General features: G+C 54.4%; 1 protein-coding gene across 3 annotated transcripts in view; it reads left to right on the top strand.

Annotated features, from left to right (window-relative positions):
- Pak4 (p21 (RAC1) activated kinase 4) overlaps window positions 1-22,260 on the top strand; it is a 39,547-nt gene extending 17,287 nt beyond the window's left edge. For 2 of the 3 annotated variants that reach the window (XM_057762748.1, XM_057762750.1), the window contains exons 2-10: window positions 9,838-9,911; window positions 11,931-12,195; window positions 15,444-15,896; window positions 16,041-16,472; window positions 18,093-18,226; window positions 18,481-18,607; window positions 20,228-20,353; window positions 20,851-20,985; window positions 21,337-22,260. In XM_057762748.1, the coding sequence (XP_057618731.1) occupies window positions 11,992-12,195; window positions 15,444-15,896; window positions 16,041-16,472; window positions 18,093-18,226; window positions 18,481-18,607; window positions 20,228-20,353; window positions 20,851-20,985; window positions 21,337-21,492 (1,767 nt within the window). In that variant the 5' untranslated portion in view covers window positions 9,838-9,911; window positions 11,931-11,991 and the 3' untranslated portion in view covers window positions 21,493-22,260. Of the gene's footprint in view, window positions 1-5,495; window positions 5,690-9,837; window positions 9,912-11,930; window positions 12,196-15,443; window positions 15,897-16,040; window positions 16,473-18,092; window positions 18,227-18,480; window positions 18,608-20,227; window positions 20,354-20,850; window positions 20,986-21,336 lie in introns of those variants that run through there. The other variant, XM_057762749.1, reaches the window with a different exon arrangement.
- Window positions 22,261-26,087: the final 3,827 nt, after the last annotated feature.

The following is a 26,087-nucleotide window of genomic DNA, read 5'->3' as shown; positions in this document are numbered from 1 at the left end:
TGAATTGGAAGAAAATTATCATTCAGCCATAGAAAGGGATGAAGCCTCTCTCAGCACTCTGTGAGGCTGGACCTTGAAAACATTATCCTAGTGAGGAAAGCCAGGCATAAGGAAGAGCGATTGCGTGATTCCTCTTGTCCCCGGGCCTGGAATAAATAGCACAGAGAGGCAGACGCTAGGAGAGTTGTGGGGAGGCTGAGTGGACGAGGAAGGGCTGAAAAAGCTGGGGTAGAGAGAGTGGTGATGCTTGTGCAGCTCTCAGTGTATTTAAAGATGCTGGACTGCACGCACACTTCCCAGTGTTAAAATGATAAATACTGTGTGTCTTTCACCACAGTGGGAAAAAAGGCACTTTTGTTTTTAAATCTTGTTAGTTTTCTGAGGCAGTCTCACTCACATGTGCCTCTGGCTAACCTAGACCTCAAGTCCCTTGCCTTTGCCTCCTGGTGCTGGGTTTAAAGCATGCTGCGCCACACCAGGCAGAAGATCACTTAATCTTTAAAGCCCAGTGCATTGAGGCTGGAGATGTGACTCAGAGGTTAAGAGCAACAGCAGTCGACCTGGGTTTGGGTCCCAACACCCACGTACAACTGTCTATAACTGCAGTTCCAGGAGATCCAATGCCCTTTTCTGACTTCTCTGGGCGCTGCACACGTACGCAGACATACAAGCAGGCAAACAGTCATACATAAATAAAAATTAATCCCTAAAGAATAAAACTAGTGAAGTCATGTTGGCGGGAGTGTTTCTGGGTTCTCCGTGCTCCAGCACTGATCCGCAGGTCGCGGCTCACTGTATGCTCTCTGTTGTGCAGCAGACTTTAATATCAGGTGGTGAGCCATTTCCCCCTTGGGTCTGGTTCAGACAGTTCAGAACTTCTCCTTGCCACTTCCCTTAACTTTGTTCCCAGTGTCCCCCTTATCACAGTGTCACTGTGTGTGCACATGCTCATGTATGTGCATACATGTGGAGGTCAGAGGTTGATTTCCTCAGTCACCTCCACATTGTTGAGGCTGGATCTCACCATTTGTCTGGAATGACTAGCTACTGAGCTCCAGGTATCAGCCTGTCCCCACCTCCCCAGAACTGGGACTACAGACACATGCGCCTTGCCCAGCTTTTCACGTGGCCCGGGCACCCACCCGGGTCTTTGTGCTTGCATAGCGGACAGTCACCGAATGAGCCATCTCCCTAGTGTTACTTTTCTTCGTAGATGGAGTGTCCTCCTCCAGAGCCCTCATTCTCCTGGCTGCCTTCCTCAGCTGCCTGGCCCGTGCTCCATCCTGGCTACTTTTCTCCACACCCACTCTGGTCTTCTGGATCCCACCATCTCCAAGCAGAATTACAGCCTCAAACTCATGCCTAACCCTGGCAGCCTGCCGCAGCTCCCCATGGCCTGCCTCCACCACTTCATCTTCCCCTCATACCCTGTCCTTGCTGCCCTCTGCCCAGCCTGTCAGCTGAATTCCAGATCTCATGTGGTGGGACTTCTGGTCAGAAGCCCCACAGGGCGTCTGGTGGACACTGATGACCTCTTGCAGAGGGACCAAGTACAGGGAAGGAGGTTGCATGTGGCCGTAGCAGGCGACTGGGTAAGGGTGGAGGAAATGAGGGCTGTCGTGGGCATGGTGGGGAGATGGCTGTATCTGTGAGGCCCTAGTTGGTTTTCAGCAGAAAGAGACACAGTCAGATTAGCGTTACAAAGGTCTCCCTGACCCAGCAGAAAACCAGGCAGACTTTGAATAGACGCTTAGCAGAGGAGGACATTCTATCAGCTTCTGTGAGCACGAAAGGGTGCTCGCTACACAGAAGAAGAAAATGCAAACGCAACCCAGGCTGAGCTGAGTGGTGAGCTGGGCAGACCTCTCCTGTCCTGCAGAGCAGAGGTGGACAGCTCTGATACCGCACGTGACTAGTGGTGGCCCTGGACTTGCTGAGGGTGCTGGGAGCAAGGCAGTCCTGGTGCAGGGCCAATGGCATGGCCCACAGATGCTGGAAACACTTGCAAGATGCCTGCTGTGTCCCGTTAGCGTCCCTGCACTGCTGATGAGAGTAAAACACAAGCTGCCAGGCTGGCCCCATGGGGCTGCCCAAGCCACCACAGCACTTCCACATGGCCGCCAGAGTGAGGGCCGGCATTCCACAAAACGAGGCACGTTGAGATTCATAAGATACACATCTAAACACGCGTACGTAGTCTTTTCCTTTGAAACCGTGACTGGATGTTGGACTGTGTGCTGAAATACCTCACACACTAACATTACAGCAGAGCAGTTACTGTCTCTTGCCCCTCTCAGGGAAGAGACAGGTGGTGCCATCATTCTGCACTCTGAGAAGCTCCTGGTCCTTCTCCTGTGCTGGGAATTTAACACAGGGCCTTGTGCATGCTAGGCAAGCGTGCTATCGCTGAGCCCTGCACGCCCCAGCCCCTCCCTGGTAGAGTCTAAGCAGGCTGTACTGTCAGACTGTCCTCCTTTTACACTTTGGTAGGGGTGAAATAAGGTCTTGCTTGCTGTGTATCCATGGCTAGCTTGGTATTTACTATATCCTAGGGTGACCTCATATGACAATCCCACTGCTCAGCCTACTGAGTGAACCACCACATCTGGCTCTTTTTTGTTTTTGGTTTTTGATACTGAGATAGGGTCTCATCTAGTGTCCCGGATGATCTTCAGTTCACTGTAGTCCAGACAGCCTTGAACTTGTGATCTTCGTGACTCTTGGGACCATCATCCTTACCCCTTCCTCTTTGGTTTTGCCACCTTTGACAAAGTCTGACAGCCACCTCCTTTCCACGGGTTTTGTGCTTTATTAAAATAGTGTCCTAGGCTTTTTTATTGAGACTCACCCCATGTAGTCAGACTGTTAGCTCCCCATGCTGTCCTTCCAGGGACCCAGGAGATCACACCAAAGGGTGTTTGTCTTGTTTCCTATGTCTGGTGACTGCTCTAAACCTTTCCACGGGCCCATGGACTGCTCTAAACCTTTCCACGGGCCCATGGACTGCTCTAAACCTTTCCGCGGGCCCATGGACTGGCATGTGTTGCTTGTGTTGTGCTCAGCAGAACACTTGCCAGGTCCCTGGTGTGTTTCCACCTAACTGGTGCTGCCAAAGTCCTCCCTCCCAAGTGCCAGCTGTGTGGCAGGGCGTGTTTTGGAGTAGGTAAAGGTTCTGTGTGTGTAGCGTGCTGCATTTTGTGTGTGGGGTTCTTTTAAGGGCTCAAGTGTACTCATGGAACACGTGTCTCTCCAAAGGAAAAAAACCAAGGTGCCTGGGGAGAGTGTATCCTGCCTCTGTTTACTCTTTGGTACCTTTTGGCATTGGTACCATGTGACCGTGTCCTCAAGACAGGAGAGATGAAAAGGAAAGGGACAGGGGGCTGGAGAGATGGCTCAGTAGTTAAGAGCTTTGCTTGCTCTTCCCAAAGGTCCTGAGTTCAATTCCCAGCAACCACATGGTAGGTAGCTCACAGCCATCTGTAATGAGGCCTGGTGCTTTCTTTGGGCCTGCACTGTATACATAATAAATAAATAAATCTTTCTAAAAAAAAAAAAGAAAGGAAGGAAAGAGACAGACAAGCTCCTGTGTGACAAACCATGATTAGTGAGTCATGCTCTCAGTGCTCCTCTTAGACCTGTCTCTCCTGGAGCTGGCCAGAGCTGGCCAGGCCGCACCACCTCCCCCACCAGAGCCCAAACCTGCCGGTCTGGTTGGTGGGGGGAGGCCCTACCTAACTCTTCTCTGGGTGGTTGCTTCCTAGATGCCCTGCCCCCATGGGGAGGCAGTGACCAGAGACCTGGGACTTTAGGCTCTTCCAGGCCTTGTTCTGCAGTGGGGAAGGAGTGGGACTGGAAGGACACAGGCAGCTCTCGCCGCTTGCTGGTGGTCCTCATGGCCCTTCATAGGGGCTCCTCAGACCGTGCCCTGTGCTCATTGGTCTAGAGCCTGCCTTCTAGGTGCCCCCCTTGGGACAGGGCATTTTGGGCCAGATTGCCTGCCACCAAATATGCACGGAGTTTGGTAAATTTGGGGGCTACAGACAGTAGTAGACAGAGGTCAGATGCTGTGGCCAGGCCCAGAGGACATGTGTGGTCCAGCCTAGACTGATAGGAAATGCTTGCTGAGCACGTACAGGAGGCAGACTGTGGCTGTGCCCAGAATGACAGATCCTTACACTGAAAGCGATTGCACAGGAGACCTCTGCTCAGGGCCAGCAGTCAGCTGGGCTTCTCAGAAGGGGGTCAGGAGCAGAGGTAAGGGAGGAGGCCCCTCCCAGAGTGGCTGTTGTTCAGAATGAAGGCACCGAGCAACACTACCTCATTCAGAGCAGCTGGTTAAGGGTACGAGCATCAGGGGGAATGACCTGCCTCTGAATCCTGGCACTCAGCTTCCCTGTGTTCTTGTACTGCCTTAGGCCAGTCACATAACCTCTGTGGACTTTCCGGTTGCTCTGCTGTAAAGGAGGCCTGCTAAAGCAGCTGGCCTGTGCTGGGCAGTGCTGAAGCCAGAGGACTTGGGCATGAGCACAGCTCCTTCAGGTGAGCTGCTCTCTCCCCAGCAGCGTTGTGCTGGTCCCAGTCTCCCAGTCTCCGCACCACCATTCTCCCTCCCATCACCCATCTCTCCACGTTCAGCTCCCCTGCTTGTACCACTTGCTACAATCCCACCAGGGAAGGAAAGGGGATGGTGTTGCACGGAGAGAGCTCTCTCAGGTTTTTAAGTGGATTTAGTCCATCACTTTGGCACCAAACTGTTGCAAGGAGAGAGCCGCTTATTTGTCCTGGCTGCCCAGCTAGCTTACACTCAAAATAATCACACAGAAATTGTATTAATTAAAACACTGCTTGGCCCATTAGTTCTAGTTTCTTATTGGCTAATTCTTACATCTTAATTTAACCCATTTCTAGTAATCTGTGGATCGCCATGTGCCAGTGGCTTACTGGCAAGATTCTAAATGGCGTCCGTCTCAGGCTGGAGGATCCATGGCTTCTCCCTGACTCTACCCTCCTTCCCAACATTTAGTTCTGTCTTCTCCGCCTACCTAAGTTCTGCCCTATCAGGCCCAAAGCAGTTTCTGTATTCATTAATCAATGAAAGCAACACATGAACAGAAGAACCTCCTACACCAGGATGGGGCCCACCAGGCTCTCTAGCTGCTCCCTACCTCAGAGGGCCCTCAGTTCAGCCCTAGGTCTCCAGAGGCCTATCCTGCACCCAGCTCCTCCCCCATTGTCTCCAGAGCAAGGTCCAGTAGCCGCTCTGTGTGCAGCCTGGGTAAGCCCCGCCCGCTTTCCTGGGCCCTGTTATCCAACCTGTGTGTGGAGGGGGAGTTGGTAGGATGAGTGTGCCTGCTGTAGTGGAGGCAAGTCCTGCGAGACCAGGCTGTGGCTGGGGTCCCTGCCAACCTTCCCCTCTGTCCCTCGGCTATGGGCCACCCTCCCAGGCCTACTGGCTCCAGCCCCACCTCCCGCCTCCCTGCTTCCCGCCCTCTGTGGGTGGGAGCCACAGCTCCAGTTGAGCTGTTACCAGAGCTAGGCTGTGTCCCCACCACTGTTAGAGACCTTTGGGTGCAGAGCCAGCTGACCAGTCTCAGGGTACCTTCAAGCCTGTCTCTCTCTTTGCACTGGGAGGTCTGGCCACCAGTTGCCCTTGGAGCTGTGGCCCAGGAAGCAGGAGAGAATGGTAGAGGTAAGCCGGCTTGCCTTAGGAGAGGGCGGGACTGGCCACTGGAGCCAGTGTGTGTGGGATAGCCACACCTTTCTTGAGTCCAGGGGTGGGGTGACTGTTGTTCCCACGTGTGAGGTGGCAACTTCCTGGGAACTTGGTGTCTGAGCACAGGCCCCTGAACCTCTGCAAACATCTTCCTGGTGACCCTTGAGTGGACTGGTGTCAGACATTAGGAGCTCATTGCTTGCTGTGCATGGCCCTGCGCTTGTGTGGGTCTCAGGGTCTAACCTTGTAGCCTGGGTTGTAGTCCTCAGTACATCCTTCAGCAGGTTTAGCAGTTGCTGGACCCAGGGATTGTGTGTATATGTGCAACCATGCGCCTGCAGAGACCCTGGGGCTCTTTTGTATCATAGCTCTTGTGGTATCTTTAGGGAGCCCCTGCCTCTTTGGGGTGAGGAAGCTCTTCATGTTTCAGAGCGGCCCACAGTGGGCTGCACAAGGGTCCCCGGTCCTTTCACTTGCTGAGCACTTTCTCTGAGCCTGGGCCTGTAAGCTACTTCCCTGCATCCCCTTTGGTACCTCCTAAGCTTCCTCCTTCAGGCTGTGCGGGTACCTGTGTTTGGAGGGCAGGAACTCAGTTCTGAACTCACCTTAGCACGCTCCAGAGTGAACACTGACACAGCCGCTGGCTCCGCTGCTCGTGTGCCACGACAGCTGCCACTCGTGCTCGGGATGCTATGAGGTGGAGGGTGGATGACTATGGGCTCCAGCTAATCAGGGGTTTTCAGGATGACTGCATGTATCTGGATGGCCAGCACGTCTGTCTGTCTGTGGGCTTGTTTGGTTTACTGTTGCAGGGCCTGTGATATAGCAAGTGTGTGTTGTATTAATAGCTATCACTGGCTGCATGGTAGCAGAGGGTCTTTATGGTGGCCTGGTGTGTGAGGTGGCATGTCCGAAGAGGGACAGACCAGGAGCCTTCTTTCTGCCTCTCTTCATGCAGGGCTTCAGGGGAAGAATAGAGGAAGCCTAATCGGATGTCTCCAGCCCTCAGAGCTCACATATGCTCTTAGGTTTTCTGTGGCAGCTTTCCCATCTTGGGCACTATGGGGACGAGCACAGGACAGCTGTGCCTGGCCAGATTAGAGCAGTGGCTGGCCGGGCAGCTTCTCGTTCAGCCTTACTCTGCAGTTCACCCTCACTGCCCCATGGTGCACACAGCTGGCTGTAATGGCCCTACTCCTGGCTTCTTGAGGTTCCCAGTCAAGTGGATGAGACAAACCAGTCCTCAGACTGTGGCAGCTTATCATACTCCCCATCCCAACTCTGGGGAAAGTGACACTACCACGTATATGCTAGGAGGGGGACTGTGACCGGTGTCCTCGTTGTGTTCTTATTCAGCCATTATTTCATGCTGCAGTAGCAGCAGCAGCCTGTGGGAGGCCCATGGCCATCCCTAGTCTACATACCTTACTTGTGTCTAACTGTCCTAACAGGTCGGGACTGTAAGGCAGAGGGTGCACTGAGGCAGGGAGGACTCTTCTGGAGCTGGTGGCTCATTCCTTCTGGGAGTATGGGAGTATAGGAGGAGCATTTGCTTCTCAGGAAAGGTTGGAGTAGAGCAAGGGGTGCAGGGGGTAACTGGAAAACATGAATATCCCACAGCTTGAAGAAGTTAAGAGATTAAAAAAAAAAAAGAACAAAGCTGAAATAAGCATTTCAAAATATAGTACAGTTTTGCTACACGTCTTTAATCCTAGCACAGGGAGACAGAGGCAGGTAGATCTGTGAGCTCAAGGCCAGCCTGGTCTACAGAGCAAGTTCCAGGACAGCCAGGAGCCCTGTCTCAAACAAGACAAACCAAATACGTATTAAAGTTTTTAGTGTGTGTCATGGCTGGTTGGAGCTGCCTGTCGTACTGCTCCATCTGTCTGTCTTCTCCATGGGTACCTAGTCACCCTTCACATTTGGGGTCCAATAAGATACTCCAACACTGGCTCAGAATAGCCCCTACCCGAGGTTTCTGGCACCCAGGGGGCTTGTGTGGTGACTTCCCAGGGCCACAGGTCCCTCATGGTAGTGATGGCCATGTCAGCACTAGAGCAGAATGAAGTACATTTGTGACAGGGATGGGTTTTCAGGCATCTTTTCTGTGGTCAGCTGTCTCACCAAAGGTCCTGGGAGGGGTGGCCATGAGGCCCATTCCCCATGGGACCAGGACAGCCTTGGTAGGAGGTGCAGTCTAACCCCTGCAGTGCCAGCGCAGGGGTAGAAAGGCAACATCTGGAACCAGGGAGGTAGAGGCAGCACGGTGGTCAAGCCCAGGCTGTGATGCTTCCCAGGTTCAAATCCTGGCAGCCTCTCACTGGCTGAGTACCTGGACAGGGATTTCTTTCTGGAGTCTCAGTTTCCTTCCAGACAACTGGGATGATGACCCTTCTGTCATAGGACTGTGCAGATGGCATGGGGCTGGGCACCACAGACAGGGTCTGCCTATGCCAGAAGGAGGGGCCACAGGCCCTGGGAGGTGTCCTGCTCTGATGTCTACCCTGACTTTGCCCCTGGCTAAGTGAGGACCTCTGCCTCATTTTCCTTATTTAAGGCACGTGCTCATGGCCTCTTGTGGATCAGGAGCAAAGATTGAGGGATGCTGGGAAAAGTGGTTCAAAGAGAGGTGGCACACAGTAGGTGCACATTCCTGCTGCCTGCTGTCATCGTCATGGTGATTAGCACTGAGCACTCCTAGCTTCAGTACTAGAGGCTCTGGGCCATGCCCTAGTGCATTGCTTGTTTTGTGTTCTTCGTGACTCCTTGTAAAAGCTGCCGGAAGCAGCTACTGTCATCACCATCTTAACAAGAGGAAACTGAGGCCTGAGTGCGGAGCTCTTTCCCTGGGGTCACACATTGAGCTTCCTAGCATGAGCTGTGGGCTGGGTCTTCTCAGATAGAAAAATTAGGTCATGCCGTGCTAGCTCAACGGGTTTTGAGGCCTGGGCTGCAGAACTCTGAAGTTCCTAACCCACAAGGTCAGGAGCTGCCTAGGAGAGCCTGGGTGTGGCCTACACCAGGTCATTATAAACATGACCAGTTCCTCTGTTTGTCCTTCCCTCCATATGCTGCCCAAAGGAAGGGGTGGCCCAGGCAAATATCCGGAGGTGTGCCCTTCCGCCTTCTGCAGAGTCACAAGTGGCTGCAGTGTGCAAGGGGGCTTGTAGGTTATGGGTGGGGTCTGTGTGTGGGAGCATGGGAAGGCACTGCCTCATCTCCCCACTTTTCCATCCTGAGAGCCTCCCTAGGTTTGGTGAGAGATCACAGTCTGGGAGCTGCCTTGGGCTGCCTGGGTGTGGGAGAGGGGAGCGGAGAATAGAGCCAAGAGTTCAAGATGGGGAGCAAGCTAGATACCAGGTCATAGCGCCTGCCTCCACACCATGCCAGGCAGCATGAGGTGTGCCTCTGTTGGGTTTGTAGAGACAGGCCTAGCTTCAAGGAGGCCGGGGAAGGGGTCTGGGTAGCCTGGTGCAGAGGTCAAGGTGATGGGGATGAGCCAGGCAGGAAAGGCTGGGAGGAGGGGTGCATGGTGCTGCGCGGACAGAGAAGACTGAAAGCCAGAGGTGCCCATTCAGCTCCAGCTGTCCCAACCCTCAGCCAGAACCTCTGGACCAGCTGGGAAAGCCCTGTCCAGACCTAGGGCTGGCCACCTGCCTGCCTCTTGGGATCAGTTGAGACAGGCTGGCTGCTGAGTTCCCCCCCACACAACCTGCCTCTCACTTGGCTGTGCTGCCAAACCGGTTTCCCTGGCTTCTTGCCCATTAATGTCCTTGTGGGCTGAGCTGGTGGCTCCCCAAGAAAGAGAACTGTGCCAGGAGGTGGGGCTCCCTGAATACTTCCCCAGCAGACTCTCGCTAGGGTTGGGGCTGAGGCTCGGTGCTGGCCCTGTACCTGTCCTCCACCCTGTCAGGTACTGGGAAGCCAGGTTTGAGCCTCCACTCGTGGGCGACTCCTATAGGAAGCCTCCCGTTGGCCATCCTCCATAGCTGGTAGCACTTTGTCAGCCCAGTCCCTACCCGTGTGTCTGCCCACGTGGTTATCCTCATCTCCCACACTAGCCAGCCAGGGTACAGAGGGGTTAGTGAGTGAATCAATGATGGTCTTTTTTTCCTTTCTTGCAGATGATTAACTCAAAGCCCCAGGAGGAGACGTCACCCACACAAGGGTGCTTCTAGTCCAGCCAGCTTCAGACCAGGTTTGTGCGACTGCAGGGTTCCTGCTGTGGGCCAGTCTTCCTGGCATGAGGGGTGAGAGTGAGGGGCAGAGGAAGGGGCGGCTTCTTGTGCCTCGCCTGCCTGGCTTCCTCTGTGGGGTGCCGCCATCATCCTCTTCTTCATCTGGGCAGGAACCTAGGGCCTCCTGCTTACTGCGCAGAGCTCCACTGCTGAGCTACAGCCCAGACCTTTCGTATTTTATTCTGAGTCCGTCTCACCAATTGTCCAGAGTCGTCTGAATTCACTCTCCACCCCAGGAGAGCTTTGGGCTTGCCACCTCCTGCCTCCTGTGTAGCTGAGACTGTGGACGGATGCCAGCCTGTGGCCCTGGCCGTGCCCATCCTTGGACTCATTGTCGTTGGTGTTATTTGTTTTTAATTTACTTTTAAAGAATTATTAGTTTTTAAATGTTATGTGGGTGTTTTGCCTGCATATAATCTGTGCATCACATGTGTTCCTGGTGTCCAGATCAGAAGAAGGCATCAGATTCTGCTGGAACTGGAGTTACAGACAGTTGTGAGCCACTGTGTGGGTGCTGGGTATTGAAACCAGGTCCTCGAGAAGAGCAGACAGTGCTCTTACCTGCTGAGCCTTCTCTCCAGCTTCCCATCCCTTTTCTTGAGACAGGATCTCTCTATGTAGTCCTAGCCTAGAACTCACTATGTAGACCTGGCCTTGAACTCACAGAGATCCACCTGCCTCTCCCTCCAAGTACTAGGATTAAAGATGTGTGCCACTCTGCCTGGCTCAAGGCTTTTATTTGTGGCTGGTACTATCTAAGTGCCCAATTAAAGACCCGGGCCCTAAATATAGGGTAATGTCACATTGTGGAGGGGCATCCCGTGTGTCTGTAGCCACTGGTTGTGGTGACCAGACTAGAGATGGGGACTGCTCGCTGTACACACTGGCATACTCACAGTGTGCCAGGCCCAGGGCTGGACCAGGAGGACTGTGTGGATGGGCTAGTTTAGGCACTGTTAGCATGAGTGAAGTGGGGAGCCAGAAGACACTGCACGAGCACCACCACAGGTTCCCCGTGTGTGGAGGATGTCTGAAGGTGACGTGATGGCCGGTAGGCTGTGTGGTTGGGGGCTCAGTGATAACTGAAGGAGGAAAGGGAGGGAGCTCGGGGGATAGTAGGGAAGGGTGTCCCAGCCCTGAAGGATGAGAGCTCATGGGAGATGTGGTCTCTGGGCACGAGAAGGATGCTAGCTGTAGCTGTGAGTAGGGGACAGCTGAGCCTGACCCCTACTCAACCTGTGGGTCGCGACACCTCTGGGCTTGATTGACCCTTTCACCTAAGACCATCTGAAAACACACATAACAGTTCATAACAGTAGCAAAATTACAGTTATGAAGTAGCAACAAAAATAATTTTATGGTTGGGATCACTACAACATGAGGAACTGTAATTTATTTATTAGTTATTTTTGTTTTTCAAGACAGAGTTTCTCTGTGTCTCTTTGGCTACCCTGGAGCTCACTCTGTAGACCAGGCTGGCCTCGAATTCACAGAGATCCACCTGCCTCTTCCTTCCTAGTACTGAGGTTAAAGGCGTGCACCACCACAGCCCAGCTGAGGAACTGTATTTTTTTTTTTAAAGATTTATTTATTTATTATGTGGGTATTCTGCTTGCAGCACCAGCAGAGGGCCCCAGATCTTATACAGATGGTTGGGAGCCACCATGTGGTTTCTGGGAATTGAAGTCAGGATCTTTGGAAGAGCAGTTAGTGCTCTTAACCTCTGAGCCATCTCTCCAGCCCCTGAGGAACTGTATTAAAGGGTCTCAGCGCTAGGAAGGTTGAGAACCACTGCTCTGGTTGCTCGTGAGGAACCCACTGATGGAGGTGGGTCTTGTATTAATCAAAGTAGAGGGCCCAGGAAGAGACTACTGCCCCCTGCTGGTATGTGGGAAAGAGAGCTGCTGAACCGGTTGGGCAGAGGCAGAGTGACAGACCACCTGCCTCTGGTCCCACCTCCCTTGGCTTCCCTCCTGCAGGTGCCTGTGAGAGCCCAAGCCACCCACGTTCGCACATTTGCTGTGCTAGGGCCCTGGAACCATGTTTGGAAAGAAGAAGAAGCGGGTGGAGATCTCGGCCCCATCCAATTTTGAACATCGTGTGCACACGGGCTTTGACCAGCATGAGCAGAAGTTCACAGGGCTGCCCCGCCAATGGCAGAGTCTGATTGAGGAGTCAGCACGCCGACCCAAGCCCCTCATTGACCCTGCCTGCATCACCTCCATCCAGCCTGGTGCCCCCAAGGTAGCCATCACCATTCCTACCACACAGCCATGCTGCCATAGCAACCCAGTCCTTCAGTCTTGGCCTCCTTGCAGAACCAACTCTGTAACTTAGTGCCAGCCTTCCACCCACCAGCCCCATCCAGGAAGTCCATGCTGGCCCTAGCACCACACACTCAACCATGGTCTCCCCAGTGCTTCCTGACGTAGGAGACAGCCCCCTCCCAGACAGCTGCATCCCGAGGGCTGAAAGGGAGCAGCTGAGGCAAGTGTGAGCAGGAGAGAAGTTGTGGCCCCAGTGAGGCACCAAGTCATTCAGTCTTGTGGGGGGTTTCCCTGTCATCCTGAGCAAAATGGCAGAGCTGGAATGGGACCCTTCCTCCACCTCCGTGTGCAGTGAGAAATTGTGGTCTCCTTGCCCGGCACAGGCTGTAGCCACGCAGGCCTAGTAATAAGAATGCCCCTGCTGGGCCTGCTGAAGCCAACTTTGGAGCTGGATTCAGTCCACAGGTGGTGGGTCCCGGGGGAGTACAGCCAAGCTTGTCCCAGTGGGTGGAGTTGGGTGTGCCTGTGGTCAGCAGGCTGGGTGCCTGGCACTGCAGCTGACTCCTCCTCTCCCAGCCACCAGCCCAGGCCTGGCAGGAAAGAGGCAGAATCAACAGGGTGGCCACGGCCACGGTGCTTGCGCCCAGGCGGGCACCTTTCTTGTTGTTTCTGTGGCCCTCACAGGGTCACGTGAGAGCCTTACCTTCTCTCCATCGCTTAGAAAGCCCCTCTTGCGATCTGACTCTATGTGGACTTCTCATGTATGGCCCGGGCCAGCTGGGAGCCAGCAACTGCCTCTGGAGTAGCCCTGCATTTCTGGTTCTGGTCCCCAGACAGCCCACCCCAGGCCTCCATGGCTCACAGGGCTCTGTGGCCATTTCTCACAGGTTATATCCATGCTAGATGTCCCCAAAATTTCACCCCTGCTCCTTGCACCCTCCACCCCTCCACCCCCCCACTTCCAGCCTGCAAGGGGATGACACTGGCCCTGATTGACATGCGGGCACCTTAGCTGGTACTGCCTACACGTCCAGGGTTCTTGGCCACTGACCCCAAGTCTAATTTCAAAGCCTGGCAGGTGTCCACTGAATGAAAAAAGAAATAAAAAGGAGGGCATGACTGCTGCCAGGTGTGGTGAGGGAGAACGTTCATTGTAGATTTGAGGGAGAGCATAGGTAGAGTGGATGTGGCTGGGCCATGTGAGGAGAGCGGGAGGGGAGAGCCAGGAGACCAAGCGGCCAGGAGGGTGAAAGGTAAAAAAGGTAAAAGGGCCGGCTCAGCCAAAATGGCTGGATTATCTAGGGAAGGGCAGCTGGGGAAGGGCCCTGGGCTGGAGAATTTTAGGGTAGGGGGCAGCATATGCCAGCCAGAAGGACCCTGTAACAGGTAGGCACTGAGGGATGCTGGGAGAACCTGGTAGCCAGGTCAGCTTCAGGGTGTTAAATAGGCACCTCAGCTATTTGTCTGGGGTCTGAGACCTAGCATCCACTTTTCTTTCTTGGCTCCCTGCACAAGGCCAGGCTTGGCCCCAGACAGGCTGGAACCACAGGTTGTTCCTGTGAGCTCAGCACACCTCCATCATTAGAGGCCGTCCAGGTCCTGTCTCTCCCTGCCACTGGGGGCAGTGGTGGGACAACTCCCCAACCTCCGCGCGCGCGCGCGCGCGTGTGTGTGTGTGTCAGTGTCTGTGTGTGTGTGTCTGTGTGTGTGTCTGTGTGTGTGTCTGTGCATGTGTGTGTGTATGTGTGTGTGTGTCTGTGCGTGTGTGTCAGTGTGTGTGTGTGTGTCTGTGCGTGTGTGTGTCTGTGTGTGTGCGTGCGTGTGTGTGTGTCTGTGTGTGTCTGTGTGTGTCTGTGTGTGCGTGTGTGTGTGCGTGTGTGTGTGTGTGTCTGTGCGTGTGTGTCAGTGTGTGTGTGTCTGTGCGTGTGTGTCTGTGTGTGTGTCTGTGCGTGTGTGTGTGTCTGTGTGTGTCTGTGCGTGTGTGTGTGTGTCTGTGCGTGTGTGTCAGTGTGTGTGTGTCTGTGCGTGTGTCTGTGTGTGCGTGTGTCTGTGTGTGTGTCTGTGTGTGTGTGTCTGTGCGTGTGTGTGCATGTGTGTCTGTGTGTGTGTCTGTGCGTGTGTGTGCGTGTGTGTGTCTGTGCGTGTGTGTCTGTGCGTGTGTGTGTGTGCATGTGTGTCTGTGTGTGTCTGTGCATGTGTGTCAGTGTGTGTGTGTCTGTGCATGTGTGTGTGTCTGTGTGTGTGTGCATGTGTGTGTGTCTGTGTGTGTGTGTCTGTGTGTGTGTGTGTGCATGTGTGTCTGTGTGTGTGTGTGTGTGTGTGTGTGTGTGTGTGTGTTCTGCTTCCCTCCTCCCTTCCTCCAAGCTGATGAAGGCCGAGACATAGGTGGGACCATAAATGGCAGCAAGAACACTCAGTCCTTGGAAGCTCACAGGTACAGCAGCCTGGTGGGTACACAGCCATGTCAGCTGGCACCAAAGGCCCACAGGGAAGAAGGAAAGAGCCAGAGACCTGCGGAGCTAGCATTTAAGCTAGGAGTTAGAGAGTCCTCAGAGACCTGGTGGAGGGAGTGAGGCCCTGGTGGAGACGTTTGGAAGATGTAGGTTGTGGGCAGGATGAAGAGCTGCTGGGTGCATGTCTGGTGTACTGGGAAAACTGAAGAAGCTGTGTGCCTGGGGCTGAGGGTATAGAGGAAACATGGTGGCCATAACTCAGTGGGGGCAGGGACGTGTGAGGGCTGGTGGTTCCCAGTTGATATTTGCCATACAGCTCCCAGGCCTCCTGGCCTTGACTTTAGGTTGTGGGCTTTCTATTCTACGCCCCATCCTTTGCCCTAGGGGATCAGAGTGCATGGTTTGGGGGTTAATGATGCTGGCAGCCTGCAAGAGAGGAAGTGCTGAGCCAAGTGGCCTGTAATTTGCAGCTTTCGTGGGTTGATTACAGGCTGTGTTTACCTCCCTTGCCCCAGCCCACAGGGCAGAACCTGCCATCAGGCTGGGAGCCAAGGAAAGTCAAGAGGCACTTGGGGGAGACCCTAGAGTGGGTGATGGGCATGAGAGCAGTTCTTGGGGCACTGTAGGGTCCCCGTCACCCCACCTCATCGTCACCACATCATCACATCACTCGTCTCTGTCTTGTTTTCGTGTTGTATTGTCTTGTTTCTATGTCGGATGCCACCTGTGTCCCCTCCTTCCTGGCTTTACCATGCCATTGCCTGGACCCCAGACCATCGTGCGGGGCAGCAAAGGTGCCAAGGATGGGGCCCTCACGCTGCTGCTCGACGAGTTTGAGAACATGTCGGTGACGCGCTCCAACTCCCTGCGCAGAGACAGCCCACCACTACCTGCGCGTGCCCACCAGGAGAATGGAGTGCTGGAGGAGCGGGCAGCCTCAGCCAGAGTGGCCGCAGACAAGGCTGGAGGAAGAACCCGGGCCACAGGCCACAGCGAGGCAGGCAGTGGCGACAGACGGCGGGTGGGGCCGGAGAAAAGGCCCAAGTCTTCGAGGGAGGGCCCAGGAGGGCCCCAGGAGGCCTCCCGAGATAAGCGCCCCCTCTCCGGGCCTGATGTTAGCACCCCCCAGCCTGCCAGTCTGGCCAGCGGAGCAAAACTAGCAGCTGGCAGACCTTTTAACACATACCCACGGGCTGACACGGACCACCCACCCCGGGGTGCCCAGGTAACCCCACTTTAGCACCTCAATGTCCTCTTCCCTTGCTTCCCTTTCCCCAGCCACATCCCATCCTGACCGAGCATGTGTGTCATCCAGCTGGGGAGAGCTAATGCAGCCTCCACTCACAGCACCTCCTTTCTTCCTTTGCAGGGGGAGCCACACAATGTGGCCCCTAATGGGCCATCAGCCACAGGCCTGGCTGCCCCTCAGTCTTCATCATCCTCCCGGCCTCCCACCCGAGCCCGTGGTGCTCCCAGCCCAGGCGTGCTGGGTCCCCATGCCTCTGAGCCCCAGCTGGCTCCCCCAACACGTGCTCTTGCTGCCCCTGCTGCACCCCCCGCCCCTGGGCCCCGCTCACCACAGCGGGAGCCCCAGCGAGTGTCCCACGAGCAGTTCCGGGCTGCTCTGCAGTTGGTAGTAGACCCAGGGGACCCACGTTCCTATCTAGATAACTTCATCAAGATTGGTGAGGGCTCCACAGGTATCGTGTGCATAGCCACCGTGCGCAGCTCAGGCAAACTGGTGGCTGTCAAGAAGATGGACCTGCGCAAGCAGCAAAGACGTGAACTGCTCTTCAATGAGGTAGGCGCAGTCCGGAAGCCCAGCACTGTCCTCCCCTCACAGCCGTTCTCACTCAGCCCAAGGCTCCTGCCTGTGCCTCTGTCCCACCAAGTGCCCATGACCCAGGCTGATGTGTTCCAACTAGTCCCCGTGTTCTCCGTTCCCAGACTGCTTCTCTCAAGGTCCCTATCTCTGGGAAACCCATCATACCTCACTCTGGACCACAACCCAGCACCCCTTCCCTCCACTCCCCCACTTCTGTGCAGTCTCCCCCCTTGGGCTCCAGCTCTAGCTTTTCTCTCGGGGCTACCCTGGACATTCTGTATGTGACATCCAAGGGAGGACTCTGGCACTGAAGCCTTCACGGGCCTTAGTGTGTGTCTCCCGCGGTCCAGCCCTGTGGTTGCTGTCTTACTCTTCGGCTCTTTTACTCCTTCTTGTTTTGGGGGGCCTGCCACTCAGCTCCCAGATAAAACACATGGAGGCTTATCCTTTCTTGTGAGTGCTGGCCTTAGCTTGGCTTGTTTCTAGCCAGCTTTTATTAACGTAAATTATCCTGTCTACCTTTTACCTTTGGGCTCTTTCCTTACTTCTGTATGTCTTACGTTCACTCTTACTCCGTGACTGGCTGGGCGGCAGGTCCCTAGTATCCTCTCCCTGTTCTCTCTTGCTCCTCCTCTCAGATTTCTCCTCCCTTGTATCCTCTGCCTGCCAGCTCCGGCTATCCTTTCTCCTGCCTAGCTATTGGCTGTTCAGCTCTTCATTAGACCAGTCAGGTGGTTTAGACAGGCAAAGTAACACAGCTTCACAGAGTTAAACAAATGCAACATAAAAGAATGCAACACATCTTTGCATCATTAAACAAATGTTCCAGCCCATAAACAAATGTAACACATCTTAAGCTAACATTCCACAGCACAGCCTCTTGCCCTGTTATAGCCTGTTCCTGTCTAGCCCACAGCTAAGCACTTGGTTCATCCCCACTTCTGGCTCTGAGTGTCAGCATCTTGGCATCCATCATAAAGGCTCATCATAAAGAGAGGTGTGTGTAGGAATGACAGGTCCCTCCTGCCTCTGCCATAGGAGGCCCGAGATCCAGCTCAGAGGCTGTCCAGCTGCTTGTCTATCGCCTAGCTCTTCCTCCACAGCCTTCACCTGTTCCTCACACCACATCCCAGTGCTCCATCCACACCAGGAGTTCCTCGTTATGCTAAACTGATCCCTGTAAGCATAGTGTTCCCTACCACACCCTCAGCTCCTAGACCTTTCCCTCGCCAGTCGGTCCTTCGTCTAGCTCTCCACTTGCCTTCCCCTGCACACACACCTTTTAATTGAGCTTTTCTTCTTACCTGCTTGTCCTCTTTTCCCCTGTGTCCCCGTGATGGTCAGAACACTCAAAGACCAGCCAGGACCTGTCAGAATTAGAGAACCTGCTTGGTGGGATAGAGATCCAGGGTGTACCCCTAGAATGGAGGGGTATGCCTCAGGCTGCCTTCAGAGTATTCTTGGCTTTGGAGAAGGGACCAGCTGAAGTGATCCAGTTTGCCCCAGTGCAGCCTGCTAGAAGGCAGTGAGGCTGACTGACGCCAGCTCTAGAGGGAGAGCCGCTGCCCAGGGTCCCATACTGGCTGCCCCGCGCAGGTGGTGATCATGCGGGACTACCGGCATGAGAACGTGGTGGAGATGTACAACAGCTACCTGGTGGGCGACGAGCTCTGGGTGGTCATGGAGTTCCTGGAAGGAGGCGCCCTCACTGATATTGTCACCCACACCAGGTACTACTGGGCAACCTGCTGGCTCCTGTGCTCCCAGGGGTGGAGCTGGGACCTTCCAGAGTGTGGGTGGGACAGTGAAGCCAGGCTCACAGGATGGGGTCATCTTAGTCCCCCAACCCCTACTGAGGTAGGTCCTTGTGACCTCTTCATGTCCTGAAGCAGAGTAGGGACCTCTCAGCTCCCCCACCCTCACCCCAGGGCCATTCATTCCCAGCAGGGCCCTTTCTGCCCAGTTGCTCCTTCTTCCCACGCAGGATGAACGAGGAACAGATTGCCGCCGTGTGCCTGGCTGTGCTACAGGCGCTGTCTGTGCTCCACGCCCAGGGCGTCATCCACCGGGACATCAAGAGTGACTCCATCTTGCTGACCCACGATGGCCGGGTAAGTGGGAGAGTGGCTAGATGTGGGAAGCGGCTTTTGTCATTTCTTTTGCCTTTCAAGACAGTTTCTCTGTGTAGCCCTGGCTATCCTGGAACTTGTTCTGTAGACAGTGCTGGCTTTGAACTCAGACACTGCCTGTCTCTGCCTCCCAAGTGCTGGGATTAAAAACATGCATCACCAAGGCCCAACAGCTTTTCATCTTTTTTGACAGAACAGTTTGAAGGAGAAAAGTGTTGTGTTGTGTTTTGTTTCTGAGCATTTCAGAGGTTTCAGTTCATCGTGGTAGAATAGACTGGAGCCAAGCAGCCCCGGTCTTGGTGGCCAGGAAGCAGAAGAAAACTTGTGCTGAGACCTCCTTCCCTTCGTTCAGCCTATAGAGTAGTGCCACCAAGCGCAGGGTGGCCCCTGCCCCAGTCAACCCTCAGGCACTCCAAAGCGAGGCACCTCTCAGCCTTCTTCAGCTGTCACCATCACAGCTAGCGCTGGGGGCCCTGCCCTGCCCTGTCCCCGCTTCTGCTGCTGCTAGGGTGGCAGCTGAGCCTTTGTTTGGTGACTGGGAGAACAGCTGACTGATCTGTTCCTCACAACAGCCCAGAGAAGGTCCAGATTGGTGGAGAGCACCGCCCTCACAGAACTGCAAGTTAGAGACCTGCTGGCCCCGAGAAGAAGGCTGAGGTCACAGGCACAGCTCCAGGCTATGGGCTCCCTAGCTGAGCAGCTGGCTGGAACTTGCTGTGTTAACCTGGTTGGCCTTGAGTTCACGAGATCCTGGCTTTTGTTTGTTTTTTGAGACAGTGTCTTCTGTGTCTCCCCAAAGCCTGGTACCTGCTACACTGCCCCAGGCTGGCTTCTTCTGCTTTAGACTCCAAGAGATTAAGGGCTTGATCCACTGTCTCTTCCTCCAGACCAGACCCCCAGTTGCCCTGTCACCTGGCACTCAACCGCTGGACACCTGTGCCAGGTTTGCTGTGCACCGAATGCCAACCCCCCCACCCCCCGGTCCTTGTGTCATCCTGACTGCCTCCCTCACTTTAGCAAGCCAGATAACAGTCTGGACCTGTGGTGTGAAGCTGACTTTGCTGGCTTCCCCTCTTTAAACTGAGGTCTTGACTCTGAATCTGGGGCCATGGTTGAGTCAGGTAGTACCCGTAGGCCGAGGGACATGAGTTCTGGGGGCCATACACATCATCAAGAGTCCAGAAAGGCCCACAGCCCCAAGAGGGTGTGTTTCCTAGGTACTAGTTATGGCAGAGGTGCGCTCCCCCTAGCTACTAGTTATGGCAGAGGTGTCTAGCCCCTCTCTTGTGCTCTGTCTCTATCTTGCTTTCTCTCTCTCACATACAGACACAGGCTGGACTGTGTTCCTCTTGAACCAGTAAATAGCACTTTCTCCCACTAGGTCCAAGGGCCAAGATCCCTGGGCTTTCAGAGCCAAGCCTATCTTGGTCCCTGCTGAGCCTTCACTGTGCAGGCCTTGAGCCGTATCTACTAAGACCCTCAGGATACCTGAGAGCCCTGCCAGGAGGGAGCAGAGCCCTCCCCCTGCTGCTCAGTGGAGCCTCTGTGTCTGAAGGCAGCCAGGTAGGGGGCACCTCTGACCTGCAGTCCCTGTCTGCCCAGGTGAAACTGTCCGACTTTGGGTTCTGCGCCCAGGTGAGCAAGGAGGTGCCGAGGAGGAAGTCACTGGTGGGCACACCCTACTGGATGGCCCCAGAGCTAATCTCCCGCCTTCCCTATGGGCCAGAGGTAAGCCTAGTGGTTGCCCCCCCCAGTCCTGAGCAGTGTGTGTGAAGATGGCTGATGATGAGGAAGGCCCTGTTGCTAGGGAAAGGGTGCCACTTTGATTCTGGCTGTAGGAGCCACCTGGGCCTGCCACTAGATGCTGTACCCTGTCTAGCCCTGAGGTTTCCTCCCTGTCAGTCAGCAAACTTGATTCCCACTAGACGTGGGGGTGGACAGGCTGGAACAAGGTCCCACAGGGAGCCAGGCCGGCATGAGAATCATTGGGACTCTCAGTCACGGTGGCTCGTAAGTGACAGAAATGGAGCTCAGACACATCAGCAATCTATGGTGGCTATTGTTCCCTAGACCTGAGAATTCAGGGTAGGCCGGCTTCCGCTTGCTGTCCTCGGATTATAGGCCCAGGACTAAAGAGGTGAGGACCAACTGGGGACCATGCTTCCTGGGCTTACAGAGGATTGACTGCCCTCAGCACTCGGCCCTCTGTCCCTCTCCCACCCTAGGTGGACATCTGGTCACTGGGAGTGATGGTGATCGAGATGGTGGATGGGGAACCCCCCTATTTCAACGAGCCACCCCTTAAAGCCATGAAGATGATTCGGGACAACCTGCCACCCCGACTGAAGAACCTGCACAAGGTGAACAGAACTAGGCTGTGCCATTGCTGACTCCCGGCGGCACCCCCAGGCCAGAGACAGCCTCAGGGGCCCTTCAGCCCTAGGCTACCCCAGAACTAGGCCAGGGTTGTCTGATTGTAGGTCTGTCCTGTTGGAGGATTTGCATGTGGGAAGGGGCTACCCCCACCCCATGCTCCCTGCTAAACCACAGAAATGGGGAGGAAATGAGCCTTAGGGGTCTTCGGGTGTCGTGCCCCTTGTAGCCCAGTGGTAGCTCCGACCCGCCCTAAGATGCCATCAGCCCACAGGACCTTAGAGGAAAGTGGCCCTGTAGCAAGTAACCTTGTCCTGCTGACCTCTGCTCCTCCACAGGCCTCGCCATCTCTGAAAGGCTTCCTTGACCGCCTGCTGGTGCGGGACCCAGCCCAGCGGGCCACTGCTGCTGAGCTACTGAGGCACCCATTCCTCACCAAGGCGGGACCACCGGCCAGCATTGTGCCCCTCATGCGCCAGCACCGAACTAGATGAGCCGGAGCCAGGTCCTGAACCAAAGAGCCCTAGGCCCAGTAGAAGCCAGTAGGGGCCAACCCGCTCCCACAGCCCATGAGACACTGTGGGGAGCCGCCATCACTGTGTTGGGGGTTTCGTGGGACCCAACTACTGAACTCCGGTTGTGGTTCCGTGACTTGTAAAGCGGCACCGGGACATGCGGGAGCAAGCGAGCTCCATGGGTCCCTCACCCTCCAGGGCAGAGGAGAGAAGGTAGCTGCCCCATCACTGGAAGTCTGCATCGGGGCCACTGGGGGCACAGATGACACTATGAGAAAGGTATATGTAGGGGAGAGAGAGTGGTGCGCGTGCGTGCGTGCGTGCGTGCGTGTGTGTGTGTGTGTGTGTGCGTGTGCAGAAAGTCCACCTCCTCTGTCCTCAGTCTGCCAGTAGGGAACTTGGGCCTTGCCTGGTGCCCAGCCCCTGACCCTGAGCCATTGAAGGGTCAATCATGAATGTTTGAAGAGTGGCCTTTTCCCAGAGCCCCCCACGTTCTTTCCACAGGAGAGACGGGTTGGGCTTCTCCTCCCCCACCCTCTGCAGCAAATGACTACTGCGCCTGGACAGCCTCTGTTTTCTAGGATTCTATTTATATTGTCTTTTATAACACTACCCGGGTCTCCTGGGGACAGATGGTCCCTCACCTATTGGGTGGCCCAGGGACAGAGCCACTTTGAAGAATCAGGTTCCGGTCCCCCATTCCCCCACTGCTCCCTCAAGTTAGTTTTACAATTAAAACATTTTCTTGTTTTATGGTGTGTGTTGTGTGAAGGCTCCTGTCCCGTGGTCCCCATATCCCGGCGACCTGGAATTATTGTTTATTTAACCTGGAATTATGGTTCATTTAACTTTATTTTATGTGCATTGGTGTGAAGATGTCAGATCCCCTGCAACTGGATCTTCAGACAGTTTTGAGTTGCCATGTGGGTACTGGGAATTGAACCTGGGTCCTCTGGAAGAGCAGTCAGTGCTCTTAACCACTGAGCCATCTCTCCAGCCCCCTTGTTTCCTCCTTTAAAAAAAATATTTGTTAGCCAGGCGGTGGTGGCGCACGCCTTTAATCCCAGCACTCGGGAGGCAGAGGCAGGCGGATCTCTGTGAGTTCGAGACCAGCCTGGTCTACAAGAGCTAGTTCCAGGACAGGCTCCAAAGCTACAGAGAAACCCTGTCTCGAAAAAACCAAAAAAAAAAAAAATATTTGTTGTTTTGAGACAGTCTTTTAGGCTGACCTCAGCTTGCCATGAAGCCTGGGTTAGCAGCAGACTCTCAGCACTCCCCTGCCTCTGTCTCCTGATTGCTTCTGTGATTACAGGAGAATATCGCCAGTCTCCACACATGGCCTCGATCTGGAAGTAGTAGGTGTTGGTCCTCTAGTGTAGGAACCAGCAGACGAGCTCTTTGGGGTTAACTGAGGCTCAGTTCCTGGAGCTAGCAGCCAGGGACACTGGTCTAAGGAGAGGCCTCCAAGCCCAACGATGGGGGAGAAGGGCACTAGCGGCGAGCACCCTGCCTTTGCTGTCTGAGATCCCCCCAAGAGGAAGTTAGTGGGGGAGTGAGGGCCAGCTGGCTCCCAGCCACCGGGATTTGGACTCCGGGCTGTGCAGTCCGCCCCGTGTCCACTACCACACAGCTCTGGCAGGGTTGGGACCGTGTGTTGTGGAGCCATGCCAGTGCCTGGTGACCTTCCAGATGTAGATTCCAGAGCCCTGCAGCTGGGTACCTGAGCTCCCTGCGATCCCCTTGGCAACTGAACGCCACTGGGAGGCTCCACAGTGCAGGTGAAGAAATGACCCAGGACAGAAGATCAGCTCCCTGCCCTATGCTCTACTTCAAGTCTGAACTGGTTTGAACATCTTCAGTCACTGTCCCTGCATTTGGGAGGGTGACTGCGGGTCTCACAGTAGAAGTTTCTGCGAGAGGTCCACCCCTCTCCCAGCTCTGCCTCCTGCCCCTGTCATTTGTGCAGAAATGTCCCCAGGGGTCAGCCACCTACTGTCTGTGACACCCGACCCTGACTATCCCAGTCGGGATGTCAGTCACACTGTCAGGAAGACTGGAGGAGCCGAAAGGCCAATTACCCAGACTCATGGGGCCACTATCACAAGAGTGGCTGGGGGGACAAGGGAGGTCAGTGGCGGTACCCCAACCCTGGAAAGAAGGTCACCTCTGCTGTGGCTGGAACAGGATGACTCCCCCCAGTTGCCCACCCTGAACTTGAAGGGTGTCTTCCTGGACAGAGCCTTCTTGGTGCCTTGGCAAGACTTGCTACACTGTGCTTTCTAGACTGTGTCTACACTGCACTTTTTTTTTTTTTTGGTTTTTCGAGACAGGGTTTCTCTGTAGCTTTGGAGCCTGTCCTGGAACTAGCTCTTGTAGACCAGGCTGGCCTCGAAATCTCAGAGATCCGCCTGCCTCTGCCTCCCGAGTGCTGGGATTAAAGGCGTGCGCCACCACCGCCCGGCCTACACTGCACTTTCTAGACTGTGTCTACACTGCGCTTCCTAGACTGCAGAAGCAGGACCCCATGCGTGCCACCTGCAGAGGCAGCATAGACGAGAGAATGAAATTATCATCTTGCTTTGCCCAGATGCCACTGCCCAGATGCCACTGCCCAGATACCACACTCTCCAAGCAACGAATCAACTCAGCTGGGTGGGAAGGCGGATGACAAGTGGGGCCCAAGAGCAGGCAGGCGAGTTCAAGGTGTTTATTCTTCAAGTCAGAGGGGTGTGAACGGAGAACCCAAACAAATGGTGGAAACTGGTCAGCCTTGGTCCACCCTGAGAATTTGCAAATTTGATTTCCTGGGTTCCTCCCAAGCTGAATCAGGACCTGGGTGGGCCCATCAACCTGTATGTCAACAAGGAACTCTGACGTCTGCTCCATACGGAAACAACAGGAAAAAAGGCAACCTTTCTGTGCTAAACACGAAGCTGGAATCCGGTTCTTCCTGGGCCCTCCATCTTGGGACTGTAACCTCTTGCATCAGGACAGTTCCTTTAAGGACTTGACCCAAGGGTTGCACCATCCCTTCATTGGCCAGGTGTTTGGCCATGCCCAGGGGCATGGCAGGCTGGAAAATGTAGTCCTTGCTATACCACAGACCCACCCCAGTGGCTCACTGGATTTGCTGGGTTTCCCCATAGGAGCTGTGGCTTAATGACACATCAGAGAGCTCAGAGGCAGGATATAGTGTGTGCCGGAAGCTCCCAGACAAGACACAGTGTGTGCCGGAAGCTCCCGGACAGGACACAGTGTGTGCCGGAAGCTCCCGGACAGGACACAGTGTGTGTGCTGGAAGCTCCCAGACAAGAATGGTGCTCTCCACCAGGCAGTGCTCAGGAAGCCGGTTCGTTTCACCCTGAGGATGAAAAATGGCCTTACTGATTGAACAAGAGAGGGCAGCCTACAGGCCTGTGAGATGCTCGGCTGGTAAAGGTGCCTGTCGCCACGCCCAGTGACCTGAGTATAGAGTATAGGATCCCAGGATCTACTGGGTGGAAAGAGAGCCACATGGTGGGGGGAGATATCCAATTTCTTTGAGTTGTCCCCCGACACAGACAAAAACAAATAAGATATTAAAAAAATTTAAAGGCAGCTTAGATTTGTGCTGTCCAAAACGGGACCACCAGGCAAAAGCCTATTTAATTTTAAGCTAATGTATGACCCAGTGGAGTATTTGCCTACATTCATGAGACCCTGGATTTAATTCTCAGCACCACAAAATCAAACAAAAATTTACATAAAATGAAATGAAATGCAGTCTGGTTCTGGAGAGCTGGCTCAGCGGTTAAGAGCACTGACTCATCTTGCAGAGGACCCGGGTTTGACTTCAGCACCAATGTGGCAGCTCACGGATGGTCCCTTGAGTGTCTAGGAAATTGACTAGCATGTCCCACACCAATGCTCTTAACTGCTGAACTTCAGCCCCAGCCGCTTTTTCCTTTTTATTCAGCCTGGGATCCAGCCCATGGGATGACTCCGCTCATGCTCAGGATATTGCCCCACCTCGGCTAATTTAGATGTCTGTGAGGGACAGAGGCCTCTCCTCGGTGGCTCTAGACCCTGTCAGGCTGACCATCAGTATTAACCATTATATTCCATGTGTCTTTTCCTCGAGTGTTTGGTCATGGCAGTGAAAGGCTGTGACCAAGAGCAGACAGAAGTTGTCCACGACCGCAGAGTCAAAAAGAACACCAGAGGGGCTGGAGAGATGGCTCAGAGGTTAAGAGCATTGCCTGCTCTTCCAAAGGTCCTGAGTTCAATTCCCGGCAACCACATGGTGGCTCACAACCATCTGTAAAGAGGTCTGGTGCCCTCTTCTGGCCTGTAGATATGCACACAGACAGAATATTGTATACATAATAAATAAATATTTTTTTTAAAAAAAAAAAAAAAAAGAACACCAGAAAGAAAACTATACGCAGAATATAAATGAAAATTAAAAATAGTTGATAGTATAAAAACCAAGATGCTTCACTTACACCAGACATGGCGGTACAGCTGTCTTCCCAGCACACAAAAGGCTGAGGCAGGAAGAGAGAATCCCAGGCCACCTGGGCTACGTAGTGAGT

The sequence above is a fragment of the Chionomys nivalis genome, chromosome 2 (assembly GCF_950005125.1).
Source record: "Chionomys nivalis chromosome 2, mChiNiv1.1, whole genome shotgun sequence".
NCBI lineage: Eukaryota > Metazoa > Chordata > Mammalia > Rodentia > Cricetidae > Chionomys > Chionomys nivalis.
This window is presented reverse-complemented; position numbering and strand designations above follow the sequence as displayed.